The 17,353-nt window shown below is 48.6% G+C and overlaps 8 protein-coding genes across 8 annotated transcripts; 4 read left to right on the top strand and 4 right to left on the bottom strand.

Annotated features, from left to right (window-relative positions):
- Positions 1-123: 123 nt before the first annotated feature.
- On the bottom strand, positions 124-1,698 carry LACBIDRAFT_333595 (uncharacterized protein; the record flags this gene model as incomplete). The annotated part of the gene is made up of 9 exons (XM_001888228.1): positions 124-171; positions 220-321; positions 386-597; positions 672-833; positions 931-1,104; positions 1,160-1,169; positions 1,231-1,326; positions 1,389-1,591; positions 1,653-1,698. 9 exons carry the CDS (start codon positions 1,696-1,698, stop codon positions 124-126), a joined length of 1,053 nt encoding a protein of 350 aa, XP_001888263.1.
- Positions 1,699-2,821: 1,123 nt separating this feature from the next.
- LACBIDRAFT_191925 (uncharacterized protein) lies at positions 2,822-4,010 on the top strand (the record flags this gene model as incomplete). Its single annotated transcript, XM_001888266.1, has 7 exons — positions 2,822-2,989; positions 3,045-3,142; positions 3,197-3,348; positions 3,410-3,476; positions 3,548-3,563; positions 3,617-3,770; positions 3,826-4,010. The coding sequence occupies 7 exons, from the start codon at positions 2,822-2,824 to the stop codon at positions 3,885-3,887; spliced, it is 717 nt and encodes a 238-aa protein (XP_001888301.1). The 3' UTR covers positions 3,888-4,010.
- Positions 4,011-4,181: 171 nt separating this feature from the next.
- LACBIDRAFT_312577 (uncharacterized protein) lies at positions 4,182-4,361 on the top strand (the record flags this gene model as incomplete). The annotated part of the gene is made up of 1 exon (XM_001888265.1): positions 4,182-4,361. One exon carries the CDS (start codon positions 4,182-4,184, stop codon positions 4,359-4,361), a length of 180 nt encoding a protein of 59 aa, XP_001888300.1.
- Positions 4,362-4,556: 195 nt separating this feature from the next.
- LACBIDRAFT_312576 (uncharacterized protein) lies at positions 4,557-6,298 on the bottom strand (the record flags this gene model as incomplete). The annotated part of the gene is made up of 7 exons (XM_001888227.1): positions 4,557-5,034; positions 5,084-5,226; positions 5,285-5,407; positions 5,463-5,686; positions 5,736-5,937; positions 5,989-6,030; positions 6,086-6,298. The coding sequence occupies 7 exons, from the start codon at positions 6,296-6,298 to the stop codon at positions 4,557-4,559; spliced, it is 1,425 nt and encodes a 474-aa protein (XP_001888262.1).
- An 876-nt stretch (positions 6,299-7,174) lies between these two features.
- LACBIDRAFT_295633 (uncharacterized protein) lies at positions 7,175-8,356 on the top strand. Its single transcript, XM_001888264.1, has 7 exons — positions 7,175-7,273; positions 7,326-7,416; positions 7,470-7,524; positions 7,573-7,701; positions 7,762-7,824; positions 7,882-7,989; positions 8,048-8,356. The coding sequence occupies exons 4-7, from the start codon at positions 7,618-7,620 to the stop codon at positions 8,273-8,275; spliced, it is 483 nt and encodes a 160-aa protein (XP_001888299.1). The 5' UTR covers positions 7,175-7,273; positions 7,326-7,416; positions 7,470-7,524; positions 7,573-7,617; the 3' UTR covers positions 8,276-8,356.
- A 1,011-nt stretch (positions 8,357-9,367) lies between these two features.
- LACBIDRAFT_312574 (uncharacterized protein) lies at positions 9,368-10,592 on the bottom strand (the record flags this gene model as incomplete). Its single annotated transcript, XM_001888226.1, has 7 exons — positions 9,368-9,728; positions 9,780-9,820; positions 9,875-10,010; positions 10,067-10,175; positions 10,233-10,311; positions 10,371-10,517; positions 10,572-10,592. The coding sequence occupies 7 exons, from the start codon at positions 10,590-10,592 to the stop codon at positions 9,368-9,370; spliced, it is 894 nt and encodes a 297-aa protein (XP_001888261.1).
- Positions 10,593-13,190: 2,598 nt separating this feature from the next.
- LACBIDRAFT_312573 (uncharacterized protein) lies at positions 13,191-13,719 on the bottom strand (the record flags this gene model as incomplete). Its single annotated transcript, XM_001888225.1, has 2 exons — positions 13,191-13,531; positions 13,581-13,719. The coding sequence occupies 2 exons, from the start codon at positions 13,717-13,719 to the stop codon at positions 13,191-13,193; spliced, it is 480 nt and encodes a 159-aa protein (XP_001888260.1).
- A 1,194-nt stretch (positions 13,720-14,913) lies between these two features.
- Positions 14,914-16,858, top strand: LACBIDRAFT_312572 (uncharacterized protein; the record flags this gene model as incomplete). Its single annotated transcript, XM_001888263.1, has 2 exons — positions 14,914-15,063; positions 15,116-16,858. The coding sequence occupies 2 exons, from the start codon at positions 14,914-14,916 to the stop codon at positions 16,856-16,858; spliced, it is 1,893 nt and encodes a 630-aa protein (XP_001888298.1).
- Positions 16,859-17,353: the final 495 nt, after the last annotated feature.

The following is a 17,353-nucleotide window of genomic DNA, read 5'->3' as shown; positions in this document are numbered from 1 at the left end:
GTGGCGCAGAAGATGGAGCGAAACCTGTCTCAAGGTTGTTAATCCTTGTAAAAAGCCCAGATTTTGGACCAACAGGGAAAGCAACCTCATTTGAGAATAAGTATCAATACACCAATATCGTCTTCAGAAATATTCATACACCATTTCCGGCACCGCAAAATCACAGAAGGACTATTTACGCGTCACTTTTCCAATCAAACCCTCAATCTCAGGCTTCACACTAGCCAACAACGCCTCCTTCCCCTTCACAGGCCTCCACCCAAGCGCACGGGCACGATCAGCCCGTGGGCGGACATTCGACGAAAAGAATGACCAATTTTTCTAGTGAGTTCAAGGTTAGAACCCAACCTAACACAAATTATTTCTACCTAAGGAATCAACGTACCCCAAAATACAACTCCAGCTCGTCATTAGTAAACGCTGTCGCCTCCCTCGTCGCACCAATACCCAACTCAACGAGTGCATCGGAAGTAGCTTTAGCGAGCTCGTACCCCGTATATTCGGCATTTTCGACGAAGTAGATTCCCTCGCGGCCGTGTGCGAGGCTGGAAGGGTTAGCGAGGAGGGCGTTGAAGAGGATTAAGTAGAGGTCCGCGGCTGTGTTTGGAGTGGGTTATCAATAATTAAGTAGTAGGTAGGATAAATGAGGGGAAGAAAGCAGAGGGACTTACTGTCCTCAACATCAGCAGCCGGCGAAACATTTTTCCCCAACCCAATATACCCCCCTTGTTTTCTAGCAATCCCGACCTTGAAAAAGATCGGAATCAGGATAGAATGTAAATTCTGGATTCCCAGGTCGACGAGTGGACCAGAGGGGGTGCCGAATATATTCCCTGTCCCAACAAATTACTTAGCACCATTTATCCCTGACGCAGACTCCGAAGGGCCACAAGGGCAGAAGGGAAGAAAAGAAAAAAAGGGAGGGCGTACCAGGAGCAATGATATACGACCTCAGATACCCCTCCTCATCCGCCTTGATAATAGGCACGTCAACGTGCCTATGGAATTTATTGTCCGGTAGAGCATTGATGGCGTCCGCGTCTCGGAGGTCGCTGTAAATGAGATGGTCCCCGTGTAAACCTCTCGCGTCGTCCATTACGAAAGCTTCGTTGCAAAATTATGTAGACTCGGCACGATAATAAAATACAATCTTACGAACCTGCGCCGGACTATGTCACAAATACTAAGGATCAGCTGCAATGAACCAAAGAATGAACGGAAAGAACTCACCGTATGTATCAACTTCGACACCCTACCAGTCCTCTCATACCTCTTTTTCAACCCCTCAAGAATAGCTTTCGCACCAGGCAATGCATCCGCATCCGCCTTCAAGTTCACGATCAGTCTCCCAAATTCAAGGCCGAGAGCGAAACCCCACATTCACTCACCAAAGAAAACACAACATCCGCATCCCCCGCCTCCCTTTCAAGCACATCCAAATCATCATACGACCCAACAACAGGTCGAACACCCAATCCCTTAAGCTTCTCACCCTTCTCCGCCGTCCGGACGAGGGCGGAGATTTGGAAGGAGCCCGAAGTGAAAGAGGGGTGTATGAGAAGCCGGGAGAGGACTGAGCCTCCTATGTATCCTGCACAGAATGGATTATTTCAGAGGGTCAAGGATTTTTTTTTGAGAAGGGAATGCTGCACCAGTTGCACCGGTTATGAAGATGTTGAGTTTGGTTTGGGTGGACATTACGGATATTTGGAGGAATAGTTGTTTTCCAGCTGGTGAATAGACGAGCTCTTGGGTCTTTATATCCTATACTATGCGGTGCAGCGGGTATGGCTGCCACAGATTAACCAATTCGTCGCGTCTAGATAATAGAGTCGGAACTCGGAACCGCCAAAAATAACGCGTCAAGGTCCCCACCGGGCAGGGTCTGAGCGTCTTTGTGGGTAGGGTGCCTCGTGCTTGGTATTGAGGTTGAACCATCGGCTATAGTTTTTGACAACCGGGTAAGAAGTTGGCCGGTTTCGCGATGGTGAAAACAGAGAGTTGATAGTAATAAGGTCACTATCGGCCATGCATCATGGTTTTAGACTCCTAGGCTACTAGTCAGCCTGAGGATCGATCCATCAAAGTGTAGGATATCCTAGTTGGATTAGCCTGACTTGAAGCAGCGAGCCCATGCGTCCAGACGCCTTATCAAGGGATATGCGAGGTAGTGCGGTTTCTTGGGTCGCGGGCAGGGTCTTGGTGCAAATTTGGGTGACACTTGGTATCGACGTTGAGTTCAAGGTCACTTCCGGCCAAGTTTTAGACTATGCCGGCTAAGCAGTAGACCGGTATTGTGATGGTGCAACCAGAGTGTCGACAGCATCAAGGTCACTATCGGCCGTGGATTTAAATCCTGGGTAAAATACCAGGACAGTAGCCGGTATGTCAAAGGTGCATGCAAAGGGCTACAGGGCCAGTGGCAACTTCAGCAATTGACAAGTTGACGGCCCAAGTCACGCAAACCAGACCAGAAGGGAAAAAAAGACGATAATCATGATGTAGATCAGGATTCAGCCAGTAGTAGCAAGCCCAGCTTGGAGATCAATCCATTCAGTATCCATTGCTAGTAGCGCTCGGCAGACTGAAATAGTAAGTCCAGGGACTAGACAGACAGATATGGAGCACTTGGCCGTGGTGCACTCGTGTCGGAAGGAAACATTGTGGCGCACGTGCACAGCCCCTAATCAGCACCAAGCCAAGAATAGCCTTGTTGCAGCGTGCTCAGCGCCCAAAAGTCGGATGTAACGCTGCAGCTCTCCCCCTTTCCTTCACTCTACCACCCAGTCGCCTCCTCCACGCTTCACCCAGCGCCTCCGCCATGTCCCTTACCCACTTTCTCCAGTGCCTCGCATTCGTCTTCCTTGTAACCGCCTCCCCAATCCAAGACGACTCTCAGACAGTCTTGATTCAGAGTAAAGATAACAATAACATTAACAGAGGTGTCGGCTGGTTCGACCCGCGTGTTAATGGGGGTCGATTTTTAGATGTATGTTCATCGGAGTCTTCAGTGGTCACCACGTTTATTGATGATACTGTGGTAGTTCACGACGAAACGATACGGGGAGCCTTTGAACGTTATAATATCAGGCCTATCGGATCCATACATCCTAACCGACACGGGGCTACACGCCTATGCCAAGTCCGTCTTCCTCTTTCTTCCATTCTCCTCGCATCGATCTAACGCCCTACTTAGATCCCTGGGATACTCCGAAGAATGCCTAGGACTCCACTACGGCGACCTGCACGAAGCAGATCTAGGCGATGGGGACGGGAAGAAAACGGAACATTTCCTTGCTAGGCAGCATTATTTCCCTGTGTGGGGAACGTGTTGGGAGAGTCTTGCTGGTCTGTCTCTTCTCTTCTTTAGCCTTTCTCTAGCACTTTAACTTTGAACCGACGTACATAGGAGGACAACATTTCCGCTCATGGAAACAGAACGGGACAAAGGCGAATAGCGGGGCGTGGTTCATTGGGTTCATTCGTTTGCCTTCTTCCCACATTGACTACTGTCACGCTAACCCCCTTGCCCTCCCCGTCCCCTCAGAGCATCGAAAGAACTAGTATGTTCCCTTTTCTTTTCCCTTTTTTTGACTCTTACCCCTGAACCCTAAAGGACTCGAGTAAGCACCACACAATCGTCCCAGACGGGTACAACCTCGGCCGCGACTGGCTCGTCGATCGTGCCGTAGAAGGCGGGCGGTGGAAAGGGATGTGGTGGAAGGCGGATGTGGAGTATCGTACGGACTTGTTGGAGGAGGGGAGGAAAGGTAATTTTTTTTCCTTTTCTTTGGGTGAGGTAACGGGACTGATCGAGAGGGGCAGGTGTTAATCATCATATTGCGCAAGATGGGCGGGTGGCGATACTTACTGTTAAACGCCTTTAACCTTTTACGATGTGGCATGCCCCCTTCATCCATCAACCCATTCACCAACCCAACTATCCCACCACCCCTCATCCATCCCGGTCACCCTCAGCCTTATAGACATCCCCCGCCGCCGCCCCTTTATGGTTATTCATTCATCGCCTTGGACCCCATCCTCAACCCGATACGGCGCGAACGTGTCGACACATCGTTACGACCTCTTAATAATGATATCCATCCTTCGACCCAAATAAATATCATTCATTCATTCGCATGGAACTCATTCGTTCGTTCACGGCCTACCCATTATCATCCATGGCCTATCTATCGATATCACGGCTCAGCCCTCTGATCTTCTGCGAGACCCATCCTACAAGCTTCAGCCATGACCGCTTCTCATCCTCCACTTTCCCTGGTACTATAACCAGGCGCGTCGTCCAAGACTTTCAGTTGCTCCTCACCTCGAGGCGTAATTCTATGTTGGATTCTTGTTGAATGCTTTTATTTTCCTTTCAATGTATGTATGTGTGTAATGTATCATTGTTGTTCGTATCCATCAGCAAGCTACTTCCAGAGGCGCAGCACAAACATATAAAGCACTCAATAACTTGCAAGAGTGTTCCTCAATCCATTGCACACCTGCTACTACATCTTTCTCTCCTACGCATCAAATAAGCAAGAGACCATTGTTCAGAATTTGAAACCACCCGTGAGCCCCATAACATCCTCCGGATCCACCTCCCTCTTAATCCGCCTCAACTTCGGCAAATTCTCTCCATACAACAGCTCCACAGGCGTACCATCAAGTGCAAAGTTAAGGGATCGGGTATCATCCCATTGACTCCTACCCTGCCCAACAGCAAACCCTTGCACGGCACGTGACAGATCGCGTAATGCCTGATGAACGTACTCGGCGTCATCTAAACCGGAAAAGGAGATGAATGCAGTGAAATGCGTGGCTTCACTGCTGGAAGGATGGGGGTATGCGGAGGGTGTCTCAAAGTCGAATGCGCCGACGAAGGGCTCCAAGGCGGCTTGGACGGCGAGAACGGAGCGGTTGGCGATGAGCGCTCGGTGGTAGGTTACGTTGATTTGGTGTTGGATTTCGGCAATTATGGGGAGGGTGTAGTTGGAGATTGGGAGTGTGTTTGAGAAACCTCCTAGTTTCCTGTGGGGATGTCATATAGTATTGAGGATATCGACTGATTAGCGCTTACGTTGTGACAGGATTGTTGGTCCCCACTAAGTCTGTGAGCGTGCGGACGCTAACGTTTGATGAGAGCGCTGGAATATCGAGGAATGGTTGATATACAGCTGGTTGAAAGCCTCCATCATAGAACAGGAGTATTTCCCAGATGGCCTACAGAGAAACTTGATCAGAGTAGGTTCGTGACAAGCTTCAGTATATGTGGATTGACCTGGTCAGGGCCGCTCTGAATATAGTTCGCAACAATCTGGGCCTTCCTATCGGTGTTGTACAAGCTGAAGTCTGACAGTGCTTGGGAGATCGCGTCTGAAGGAGCATAAGTTATTGGTCCACCCTGAAAACAATGATATTGGCTGCAAGAAAGCATCGAGCTCGACAAACTGGCTTACCCAGACAGCCCCCAACGGATGAGCATGCAATGTAAGCCCACTGACAATTCCGAAGTTATTCGACCCCCCTCTCAAGCCAAAAAGAAGTTCTGGGTGGTTTGTGTCACTAACAGTTACAAACGTCCCATTTGGCAGGACTAGGTCGAAAGAAACGACGTTATCCACGCCTAGCCCGTATTGATTTGCGAACCAACTATACCCGCCTAAGAGAACAAGACCAACACCTGAAAATAATCAAGATTGGCGATGCGTTCGACAAAGCAAACGTCTTACCGACACCGGGCACTCGGCCACCAGTAACTGTGACATTGTCCTTTTCAAGAATCGCGTATACCTGGTCCCACGTATGGCCACTTCCAACATACACTGTCCCAGCTGTTTCGTTGTAGATGACTGAAGTGAAGTTCGCCATCGCTATTTGGACGCCGGCGGTCGAGCTGAACCCCTTGTTAAATGCATGTCCTCCGCCTTTGATCTACACCATTCATGAGTAACGTCAGGAACTCATAGAAAACTTGCGACTGACAGCAAAGGGTGCACGGATATCGTCACGTCCGATTATCTTGATCTGGAAAACATTCAGTATGATAAGTTCTTTTGAAAGGGCAAAAGAAGCGACGCACAATTGTCGAAAGATCATCAACAGAAGATGGGTTGACAGCGCATGTCGAGTTCTGTTCTGCAGATGACTGGGAGTGTGCGATGTCCTCCGAGTATGTTTCCGAACCTGTCACCAACGATGGTGTTAAGTACGTATATGGGGAACATGGGGCAAGGTAGGACACGGACCGGGGTAAAATACCTTTCCGAGAAGCGCGGCTTGGATTAAAGTGCATGCTTGCGAACTCGCGGATGTACGTGTAGCCACTGAGGCCCCAAAGGTCATCAAAGACCTTGAGAGGAGGTACAGGCTGAGAAATGTGATCCTCATCTTCGGTAGGTTGGCTTTTGACAAAAAGGAAGAGACCCCCCTTTTTATACTTCAAGGTGACAGCGGTTGACCATCCCTGACATCCCGCCACGATGATAATCAATTCCACAACCACGGACTTCTAGATGGGGTCCATGAGATTTAAAACGACAACGAGTATGGCACAGCGATTACGAACGTTGTGGTACGTCCACGTCAAAAGTGACACCATGATCTGAACCTTCCTCTTCCCTTGCTGCTCCACCCTTGCGCCTTGACACTCTCTTCCCTCTCTCGCCTCCGATTCACCCTTCTTGAGCGCCCAACTACAACAGGCGAGTCTGTCAGACGCTTCTTTCGCTTGGCCACTAGTTCCGATCGAGTTTTTCGGCTTCTTGTCTGGGAAGTGTATTTTGCATGAAAGCTAAGGCTCGGAGAAATAATGAGGCCATCTATGTGGCAAGCTATTCCAAGGTAACCTGTAGGCGTATGTGGTATCTTGAACTCTGTCACACCGTGGTTTGCGGGTAGATGCAAAAATCCATCATTTTTGCTTCCGATAGAGTCGTGTATCCCTGTAAATAATGTGTAAGTACGGAAACGATTGAGCATTCAATATTCAAGAGGCGAACGTCGTTCACAAGTGGGCCATAAGGTTCCCCCATGTTTTTAAAGGTTTGTGTTTGAGGAACTAGTAACAGTTAAACTGGATTTGTTGTAAGGTAGGATGAAATGGCATAACTCACGGTAGTGTTGTCGGCCAACATCGTTGAAGTTGAAATGGCAAGTTGATGGCAAGACGATGGAGAAAGTTGTTGGCCAGGCATCGGCAAGTTCCGATCATACCCCTTTCCTCAGAACCCCTTCAAGTGACAAGCAGGCTACAGCCATTCCTGTCGTCGTGCGTACTCGTCTGTGTATCGAGCCTGCCCGTTTATGCTAATCTTTCTCAGTGTTAAGTCATGGCGGTGTTGACGTTGTTGGTCCCTGGCTCTCCTCCCTGCATGCCTGAACAGTGAAGATTCTGGCATAATAGCTCTGTAAGTGAGTTGTTTTCACTACAGCCTCATAGCTTTCGTTGATCGGGTTCTGGACAGCATCCAAGTCGTCTATACTCGGGTTGTACGCTGCGTTAAATAATAAGCCCCTTCTGTAAGGTGCAATCTTCTTGGCATCTTCCCTCTCAACATTCATCAACAGGGAATACCACTAGCTGCACATTGCAGAGTGGCCGGCATTTTATGAATGCCTGACCAACACGATACACCTCTCAGCGTTAATGACCCTTTGATTCACCATCTAACATGGGGAGACATCATTCGCCTTACGGTAAGTGGCTTGACAAATACATGATATCGACATCCAAAATGACCACTTCCCTCCTTCTAGCTTACCTCTCAAGCTTGCCTTCTTAGTTTCATCAGTTTTCTATTCGTTCTCCTTGTCACTATTGTACGTGCTTTTGTTAGTATTCCTTTGGCGAAAAGCTGAGTAACTTCCCCTTTGAAGCGCAATGCCATCCATCGGCGGCGGCGGCGGCGGCAGCGCAGACCTACAGCACCAATGAGGACACAGGGCATCTTTCAGAAACCTATGTATACTCTCCTAGTACTTTTAGTAGGTCGCATATCTTACCCCTTCACCATAGCGGTCATTCATGACAATTTCCGTCCAGCTCTGCATCATCAGCGCAGATATCTTACAAACCATCGGTTCTGCGCTGGATCTGGAATGGATTCGTGGTGGCTATCTCGCAGAAGTTGCCGAAGTTCCCTTTGCTCAAGGTAATTCTTCAATTATATATGCCTGTATCATGATACTTTATCATACCACGTTAGGGGCTCTTAAACAGATAAGCATTGTGCTGAGCAGCCTGCTAAATAACGGTACTTTCTTACCATAATCATGTGGCAGGTCGTCGCTTTATTGTAACTATTTCCATCTTGTGTTTATCTCATAGCACAAAACAGTTTTTTGCACGTCGAAAGCAGTGGGTACGCGGTGCAATAAAATAAACCCTCAAATTCTCACCGCCTGCAACCACTTGCTCTCATCTCAGTACTTTGACGCCTCAGGTCCCCTTTGCCTCGTCCGCCTCCCACTCCCCCGCTTCGGGTCCACAACGACGACGGGATCTGCATGAGTTTCTTCCGATTCGCCGCTATCCCCAATTTTTAGCGCTTCCCTCTTCTTGTCGCGTTTTCGGGGGAGAGAGCCTGGAGAGGGCACATATGAATTGAGAAGGGAGGCGCATGGGCTGATGGCCATCGAAGTGATGCTATGGGCTCTTTCGCGCCCCACTGGTTTGCGCGCAGGAGGAAAGGGAATTTTTCATCGGCTTCTGTGGTAGACAACTCGAGAAGAAAAAAACCGAGAAGGGGAGGCGGACCTCGTTTACATACATAGCCTTATTTAAATCAACTTTGTCGGGTTTTTGAGGAACTATCTCATCCATAGGAAGAGATGATGACTTGAGCGATTACTTACAGTCGGAAGCACCGCAGAGATTGGAATTGACGGCTATGCTTGTGGAATCGGAAAGTTCCGAGATCTGGATCCGGGCCGGCATTAATTTTAGCACAACTCCATCCCACCTCCACCCGACCTCCACCATTCAACGAAAACAAGGCTCGCTTGTACAAACCGTTTCTTTAAACACATTCGGCCGCGATTTTCTCTCGATATAAGGCTCAGGCCTAATTGATGACTCGCGGCATGGGACTTTCGCTCTCACCCAACCCTCACCACCTTTTTTCAGAGGTGAAGGCCGTGAGGTAGGATTCAAGAAGGGATGAGTAGATTTCGTTCGAGGAGTGGCGCAAGCTGAATCCCAAATTGCGGAGAGCAGATGAAATGGTCAAAAATTTTACTCCAACGCCGTAGATGACAATGTTCGGAATTTCTCATTGAGCTCAAGGTTGTCCGCCAGACTGATCATCGCTCCTACTCACCGACGCATATCAAACCGAAGAAAAGATGTTATGTTCAAAATCATCTATGTGGTATGTACTGTACGTTCCATCTTGATTGAAATACCCGCTGAGTTGATTCCACTCTCTACGCGATCCTGCCTTTCCCAGTCCCCCTTTTTCCAATCGTCGACTACAACGGGGTGCATGACATACATATTATCGATCTCTCCAGTGCTCCCGACAAGTGCCCCAGACTGCTTAGACGTCGTCTTTGCAGTGATGCCCGTCGACATACTCCCAGCCGCTTCCTGCGCCCATCCCATCCCCGCGCGAACATTGATCATCATGCAGGTGATCCCTGATATTGCGGGCCATCCGTTTACGATGAAAAAGAACACGGATTGATGCATTTGATAGGTAACAAAGAATATGAGTGTCCACACTCTGCAAGGACGGTAAGATTCGTGAAACCTTTGGATACGAAGGTATACTTACGTGTAGAGCATAGCCGCTTCGATCACGATTGCCACAACCGCCTGGAAAGCGAGTGTGAGAAGATAGAGGATACCGTTGCGAATCGTAGAACGTACGTTGAGACTGGTCCCTCCGATTTTCCTTGAGGATCTATTAATCTTCCAAATGCGGTAGGCAATTAAAACTAAGAATTTTATCAACGACGGCCATCGACCAGAAGAAACTGAATAACCTGAGCTATAGACGTTGATGCTAGAGTGAGATTAAACGGGTGAGAAAAGATTCAATTCAGGAGGGCAAATCCTTACCAGAAAGTGAATATGCAATCGCTATTAATCCAAATACCGGCCTTCGATTCGTAGATCCCCTCTCCTATCTTCATCTTCGGGAACTGGCAAACCAAGCCTACCCCCGTAACTTCAATTCTCTGCGTCAGGGTTTGCGATCAACTTACAAAAAACAAGATGAACCTACCAGTAAGACCTATCAGACTGAGCAGTGGAATTATAACCACGATTTTGTTGTAATTCCAGACGACCCAAAGTCGATATATCTGCGGGGGGGGGAACAATTTGGATAAGGAATGTGGGAGGATACGAGAATCAGACTCACGATAACAGCATCCCCAATGATAATTGAGGCGGTGAAGACGGACATATACGCAACCATAGTTGCCTGCTTCCAATCCACGTAGAAAATCATTGGGCCTTCCCTAGCTTCCACGGCCTGAAATAATCGGTACGAGACAATACACCAATGCTCCAGATCTTCAATGTCAGCTGTATGAATCGGGAAGAGATCAGGTGTACTCACTGCGGTAATAGTAATAAACATGCAGATGGAAGCAAAAATCAAAGGGGAAAACAAGATAGAAATCTTTGAAGCCTGTGGAGAAGTCTTCCGACTGCGAGTGGTAAGGAGTACCATAGATAGAATGAATAATAGAAAAAATATCCCATAGAGGACGCCTTCGACGCAGACTCCCGCAAGAGCGCCGTCCAGGGGAGAAAATTGAGCCATAGAAGGGAAAGACGGGGAAAGTGATATAAATTGATGGAGAAGTGGTTATAAGTATGTATGTATTTCACGGACTTGCAGACTTGACAACGGAGATATTCTAGTACATTAAGCATGATTTCCGGATGCCATGTGGTGGTGCCGACGCCCCAATCTCCTACGTTTGACTACTTGATAGATGAACTCAGATGAATTTTCGATATGTCATCACCAAGGTAGAACACGTTTAGATGTCTACTACAGATTCATTTGTAGGTAAGATAGTAGAGTAGAGTAGAGTAGATATAAATATTGCAGCTGCAAGATGAATGCCATGGACTTGGCGGCTCTTAGCGGAAGCGATCGCACTCTTGGCAGGTACAAAATGAAATGCAGGCTATTTATGCAATTAATTTGGTCTCCTCTTATTCGAGCAATGTAACAGGCCAGCCTGGCCAGCGAGTCTAACGCTCGAAATAGCTACCTCTGAAAGGGTCTATCATCAAATGAAGACCGCTGGGCCTGGTGTTTCAATGTCCAACAATATAGGCTGTTACTCACCAGCCTGTAGGCTGCGACGTTAGAACTTGAATCCACCAGTTAGTCCCATTATATTCTTGGGATCCACTGCTTGTTTGATCTGCTTCAGCCGAGGAATGTTAGATCCATCCAAACAACAATTTTTTCGGCGTGTCATCAAGAGCGAGATTCGGAAAATGGATATCGTCCCATCGGCTCTGTCCTTGAGAGACAGCAAAGGCCTGTATGGCGTTTGACATCTTCAACAATAGATCACGGAAGTACTCCGCGTCCGCCAAGTTAGCAAAAGTGAGAATAGGATTGGCAGGCGTAACCTGGCGGTTTGGGGAGTGGGGGTAAGCAGAGGGCGTTTCAAAATCAAAGCGCCAACGAATGGCTCGACGCCCAGTATGACTGCAATGATAGAACGGTTGTCCATCAGTGTATACGAATAATGACACACTCCCCAAATCGGGACAGCGACACATAGGGTCATAACGCGACACATACGGTGAATTGCCGACACATTGGTGTGTTCCCAATGTGTTCCTGCTCTTTAGTGTGTCGATTTTACGTGTGTTCGACACATTGAGATGTGTCCAACTTCTCTTTTCTTTTTTTTTACAAGTCCTTCTGTGCCCGGGTAAATGGCAGGATAATATGGAAAAAATATGTATTCCTCATGTACGAGAAAAACAATTACTTATATGGGAAGGTATGCATACTATGTAGAAGTAGGAAGGTAGGAGGAAGGTAGGGACACCACCTGTCCCCTCCAATAATCCCTTGCTAATCTACAATTGGCGATTCCCGCACTGCCCTATCAACGCTGCATGCCCTCTCCCGAATACTAAGTCCTCGGCACCCGCACTCGTTGTCGGTGGATCTGGTTGTTGGCAGGCATTGCGGGTGCTCGTGTTGTGGCTCGCTTCATGGACGTGAATGTGGTGGGGGTACTCGCGTTCGGGCTGGTGTTCGTGTTTGTTCACAGTCGCATTTGGGGGATGGGAACGGGCTGGGGATCGTTGGTGGTGCTCTTGGCCATTCGTTGGTTGTTGTGGGCCGTTTGCCGGGGTTGGTGGTGGGCCCGCGTGGCCGTTCGTTGTGGTGGGCACTCGTCATCGGTCATGGTGATGGGCTATCGTAACCATTCATCGATCCTGGTGGTGGGCCCTCGTCGATCGTGGTGGAGCCCTCGTGGCCGTTCGTAGATCCTGGTGGTGGGCCCTGTGGAGGTTAGTGGAGCCTCGCCGTCGTCCGTCGATCCTGGCGGTTGGTCCTCGTGGCCAATCGTCGACGGTCGTGGTCCGCGCTCGTTGCGTTTCGTGGGGGTAGTGAGAAGAGAAGGGGTAGTGACGTGTGACATCGGGTTCGTCACCCCACCCGATTGGGATGTGTCCAACTGTGTCGCTCGCAAACTGCACACCCTCTCATCCTCGACACCGTGTCGAGGATGAGCCTTATCCCCTTTCGGGGAGTGTGCTGCTGTACGTATATCCTCGTTGTCCATCAGGGCTTGCAGATAGGTGATATTGATTTGGCTCTGAATTTCGTTGACGATGGGGAGGGTGTACTTGATGATCGGTATCATATTCAAGAAACCTCCGGACTTTCTGGTTACATGTTAGTAATAAGGAAGTATTATTGAACTTGGTGAACACTGAATACATACGTTGAGACGATATCAATAGTTGCCAAAAGGTCGGGGAACGTACGAACGCCAACATTACTTGCGAGCGCTGGAATATCTAGGAATGGTTGATAAACGGCCGGTTGGTATCCTCCGTCGTAGAACATGATTTTCAGCCACGCCAGTCAGGACACATTCATGGAATGTTTATAAATGGACTGACCTGACCAACGCCTGTCTGAACATAGTCCGCAACAATTTGAGCTTTACGATGGGTGTTATACAAACTAAAATCTGTCAAAGCTTGGGAGATGATCTCGTCGGAGGGAGCGTAAGTAATCATTCCACCCTAAGATCACTGATATTGCTTGAAAGAAGCCGTCGGGCATGATAAACCAACAAACCCAGACTGCACCCAAGGGACGAGCATACATGGTCATTCCGCTTACGATTCCAAAATTGTTCAGTCTTCCTTTCAGGCCGAAGAGAATTTCTGGGTGGTTAGTGTCACTGACGGTGACAAACGTCCCATTTGGCAAGACTCGGTCAAAGGAAACGACATTGTCAATGCCTAGGCCGTATTGGTCCGCGATCCAGCTGTACCCGCCTCCGAGAATAAGACCGACGCCTGAAAAAGAAATTAGACCACTGATGTATTCAGATATAAAAACTCCTACCAACACCGGTCACGCGGCCGCCAGCGACATTTACGTTGTACGGCTCTAGACCAGCGTAAATTTCATCCCATTTGCATCCGGCCGCAAAAGACACCGTTCCAGAGGGTTTATCGTACACAACTGAAGTGAAGCTTGCCATATCTGGATGCCCTGGGTCGAGCTAAATCCCTGATTGGTGGCATGTCCGCCGCTTCTGCACAGGCTGTCAGTATTAAATAAGTATCGTTTCGGTCGAAAATGGGGAACTGACGGCACGTCGGCAAAAGGTGCACGGATGTCGTCGCGTCCAATTATTTTGATCTGTAATTGTTTGAAGGGTTCAATCTTAGTATCAGCTTCTACATAAAACGTAGGTAGAACAACTCACGACTGCCGAGACATCTTCAACAGAGGACAGGTTGACCGCGCAAGTTGAGCTTTGCTCGGCGACGTCTGTCCACCCAGTGAAGCCCAAGAAAGTGTTGAAATCTAATCAGCAAGCGTAGATTGTTCGCGTGATCAAGAGAAAAGGGGGAATAAGATTCCGGTTGTCTCTGTGAGTGACAGAGGCAAACGGATAGGTACTACATTACAAGTCTCTCCTATATATACTACGAAAAAAAAGGGGATGTACTTACATGAAATGCCCGGAAAAATAGGAAATGTACCTTGATCCGTATCTTGGGCGCATTGCGCATGCTCGCAGCCTCTCACAGCTCCCGGAATTCCAACAGAAACCACCCAGGAGAGAAAGTTTAGGTTGAAGAATAAATTCCTCATTTGTTTGCCGATGTTTGACTGTTATTGGAAATCCGTCTACATCTACTAAAGAACGAGGTCCACTTCAAGCCAACAGATAACGTTTAGAATATCCTTGGAATATCCCCGGCGTTCCTCCGCACTACTTACTTCGAAATCCGTTGCGGGTTTTAGGTAGGCGTCGTGAGACAGAGACAGAAGACGAATGCCACGTGGTCTGTAAAAAATCCATTCCGGTAAATACTAAAAATATCTTACTTTTTGCTTACTTTAATCATGAACCCGAACTTCCTGGACCTAACACATATGTTCAAACTCTGGCTGGAGCCTGGACCGAACCGCACCACCGGCCACCACTCAGTACTCAAAAGTACTCGACGTTCAACGTTCAACCTCCACCAGCCTTGAAGGTTTTCGGGCGATACGCAAAATCTTATCCTGGATTTGAACTTTGACTCGGCGCCTATCCTGGCGCTTGAACAGGGATCATCTGAGCATCTAGATAATTCGGTATGCCCATGTGCAGGAACCAGGAACGCCCTCCAGGCAAGATAGCTTAACCTGCTGGATATCGTCTTCAATACCCTCGATTGCCATGGCGTCCTCAAGTGCAGGCCCTCCAAACCCAATCCCTGACGTTTCCCAATTCCAAGAGTCTCAGCCCATCATTGACGAGGATTTCAACCCATACCATTCTGCACATATAGAGGCTGGTGTGAACTGGACTACTGATAAAGCAGAATACGTGAGTGCACATTATCTATCGCCAGTTTCATCTGTTTGAGGACTAGCCCTAGCCACCAACGCCCTTCCTACCCTACTACCCCCGAAACACAGGCCAAGCAGAGCCATTTCTCCATGGCGCTACACGCCACATGCCTCAGGATGGCAAGTACCTGGGCTTGGCGTGTCTATACCTGATGAGCTGTGTCGCGGTCGTTTGGTGGATGATGATCGGCGGACCGAAGCTAGTCCCACACCAGGATACGCGCATCACCAACATCATCATATCCATCGCGTCAAAGGGTGCGCTCGGACTCGGACTCTGGATTGTGACGTTGCGTCTGCGTGTGCAGTGGACGCACATATTGGTTTCAGAAGAGCGCGTGCAGCTCCGCTCTTTACTCGCCGCATGCGGCAAGGAGGGAAGTTTCTCGCGCATTCGCCACATCCACACTTCACCCACGCGCGGGATAGCGCTTACTGCTGCGATTGGTGCAGTCGTGACTATTCTCATGACGTCGACATCTGCTGGATTCAAGTATATTGTTCTACCGGGAACCGCTATCCAGGAATATTCAGGCCCCGATTTCGTGTCCATATGTAACTATTCGCTGTTGAATTCCACTACGGGTTATTTCTGCACTGGCACCGCCAATGCTGTGACCGTAAACACAGAATGGAATTACATTGACCTCGTCAGCAGCGGAGATGGAGGCAATGTAGTACGCTCCAACAGAACCTCAAGCACCATGTCTGCAAACGTGACACTCACATCCGCCCCCGCCAACTTACGCCTTCCCACTAATCCAACCCCACCATGGGCGGCGATCGATGTGAGTTGTAGAAACGTCGCGCTATCATTGTCAGTGCTTGGTAATGGCTCTTCAACCACCAATGTCCTGTTCGTCGACAACCGGCAATTGGACACACTCACAGTCGCTGAAATGCCATCGTGGTCTTCTCAGGTGCAGCTGTATCAACAAGTCAATGACACAGGACCGGCTAGCAGCCTCTGCCCCTGGTACATAGTGATGCTCGCGAGGGACCTGGACGATGGCGGCGCAAACATGCAGGGGTTGTCCGGAAGCGCCGTCACCTATCTTGGCAACTCATTCCTCGATCTGCATGGTTACAGTGCCCCAGTTCTCCAAGGTATCCTGGGGGCAGCTGCCTACTGCAACTTCTCTGGGTCAACGGGAGGCACCTGGCCTTCTGTAACGTGGCCTGCTCGCACGACGGCCAATGTCGTGATAGGCAAGGGACCATACAACGGTGTCATCGATATCAGCACAGTTTTCTTGAATTATGGACCCTCATGGCAATACAATCCCGTTTCCGCCAACTCGCTCCCTGGAGGCTCAGTTTCCTATATCGCGAATGTGACCACAGCGGCGGATAATTTCGGGGACTTCATCGCCATGTACATGCGGAACCAGTGGGCGCTGATGATGTACACAAATAATTTCATTGGAGGATTCGTCACCAATACTCCGTACCGCATCAAGACACAACCGCAACTGTATATCCAGGCGACAAAGATACTTGTCGCGCCTGCTTTGGCATTGGGTGTGTGTGTTCTTTGTGCATTTGTTTGCATGTCTACAATGTTGACGTTGGGAGCTCGGTATGACCTCGTGGATATAGCTCCGTGGTGGTTGATGAAGGCAACTGGTGTGGCTCACGGTATGGAACTTGGACGCGAAACGAACAAATTGGCGTTTGAGACTTGGTCTAATACTGTAGGATGTGTGTACGATGGGGTGTCTGATGCTGGGACTAGACAGTTGAGGGTCACGCCACGTCCGCTGTCTGAGTAGATCGACTACGGTGAATGTCCTTTTGTCCTTCTCATGAACTTCACCTTCCTTTTCCACTTGTCTCTACCTCTTTGTACCTCTATGCCAATTATTTCTACTAGTTCTATGTCGACCTCCGTACCTCCCCCTCCATTCTTCATGTTTAATTGCCATATAACATTGTATGAGTCATGTCTGTGGAAGCAATGAATCTGATCTGCATAAGTATCTGCTGGTACACTGATTTAGCCGAAAGTTATTCAACTTGAGTGAATGGTATTTTACATCGATTGCCACGTATTTTTCCCTCATATACCTAGTTTTCTACTAGGTCATTTTAATTTGCTGAAAAGGATTGAAACGCAAAGAAGTGTGGAGATCCTATTTGCCACTTAGGCCTTTCGCGAATATAATCAGTGAATCCACAAGGATAACCATGAGATTTAGAAAGAGGAAGATACAACAAGTGCTCATAAATTACTCCAACGCCTCCTCTGGTCTAGAAAACCAAGATCA

This window comes from Laccaria bicolor, genomic scaffold, assembly GCF_000143565.1.
Source record: "Laccaria bicolor S238N-H82 LACBIscaffold_53 genomic scaffold, whole genome shotgun sequence".
NCBI classification, from domain to species: domain Eukaryota; kingdom Fungi; phylum Basidiomycota; class Agaricomycetes; order Agaricales; family Hydnangiaceae; genus Laccaria; species Laccaria bicolor.
The sequence above is the reverse complement of the archived record's forward strand: the minus strand, read 5'-3'. Positions and strand labels throughout refer to the sequence as shown.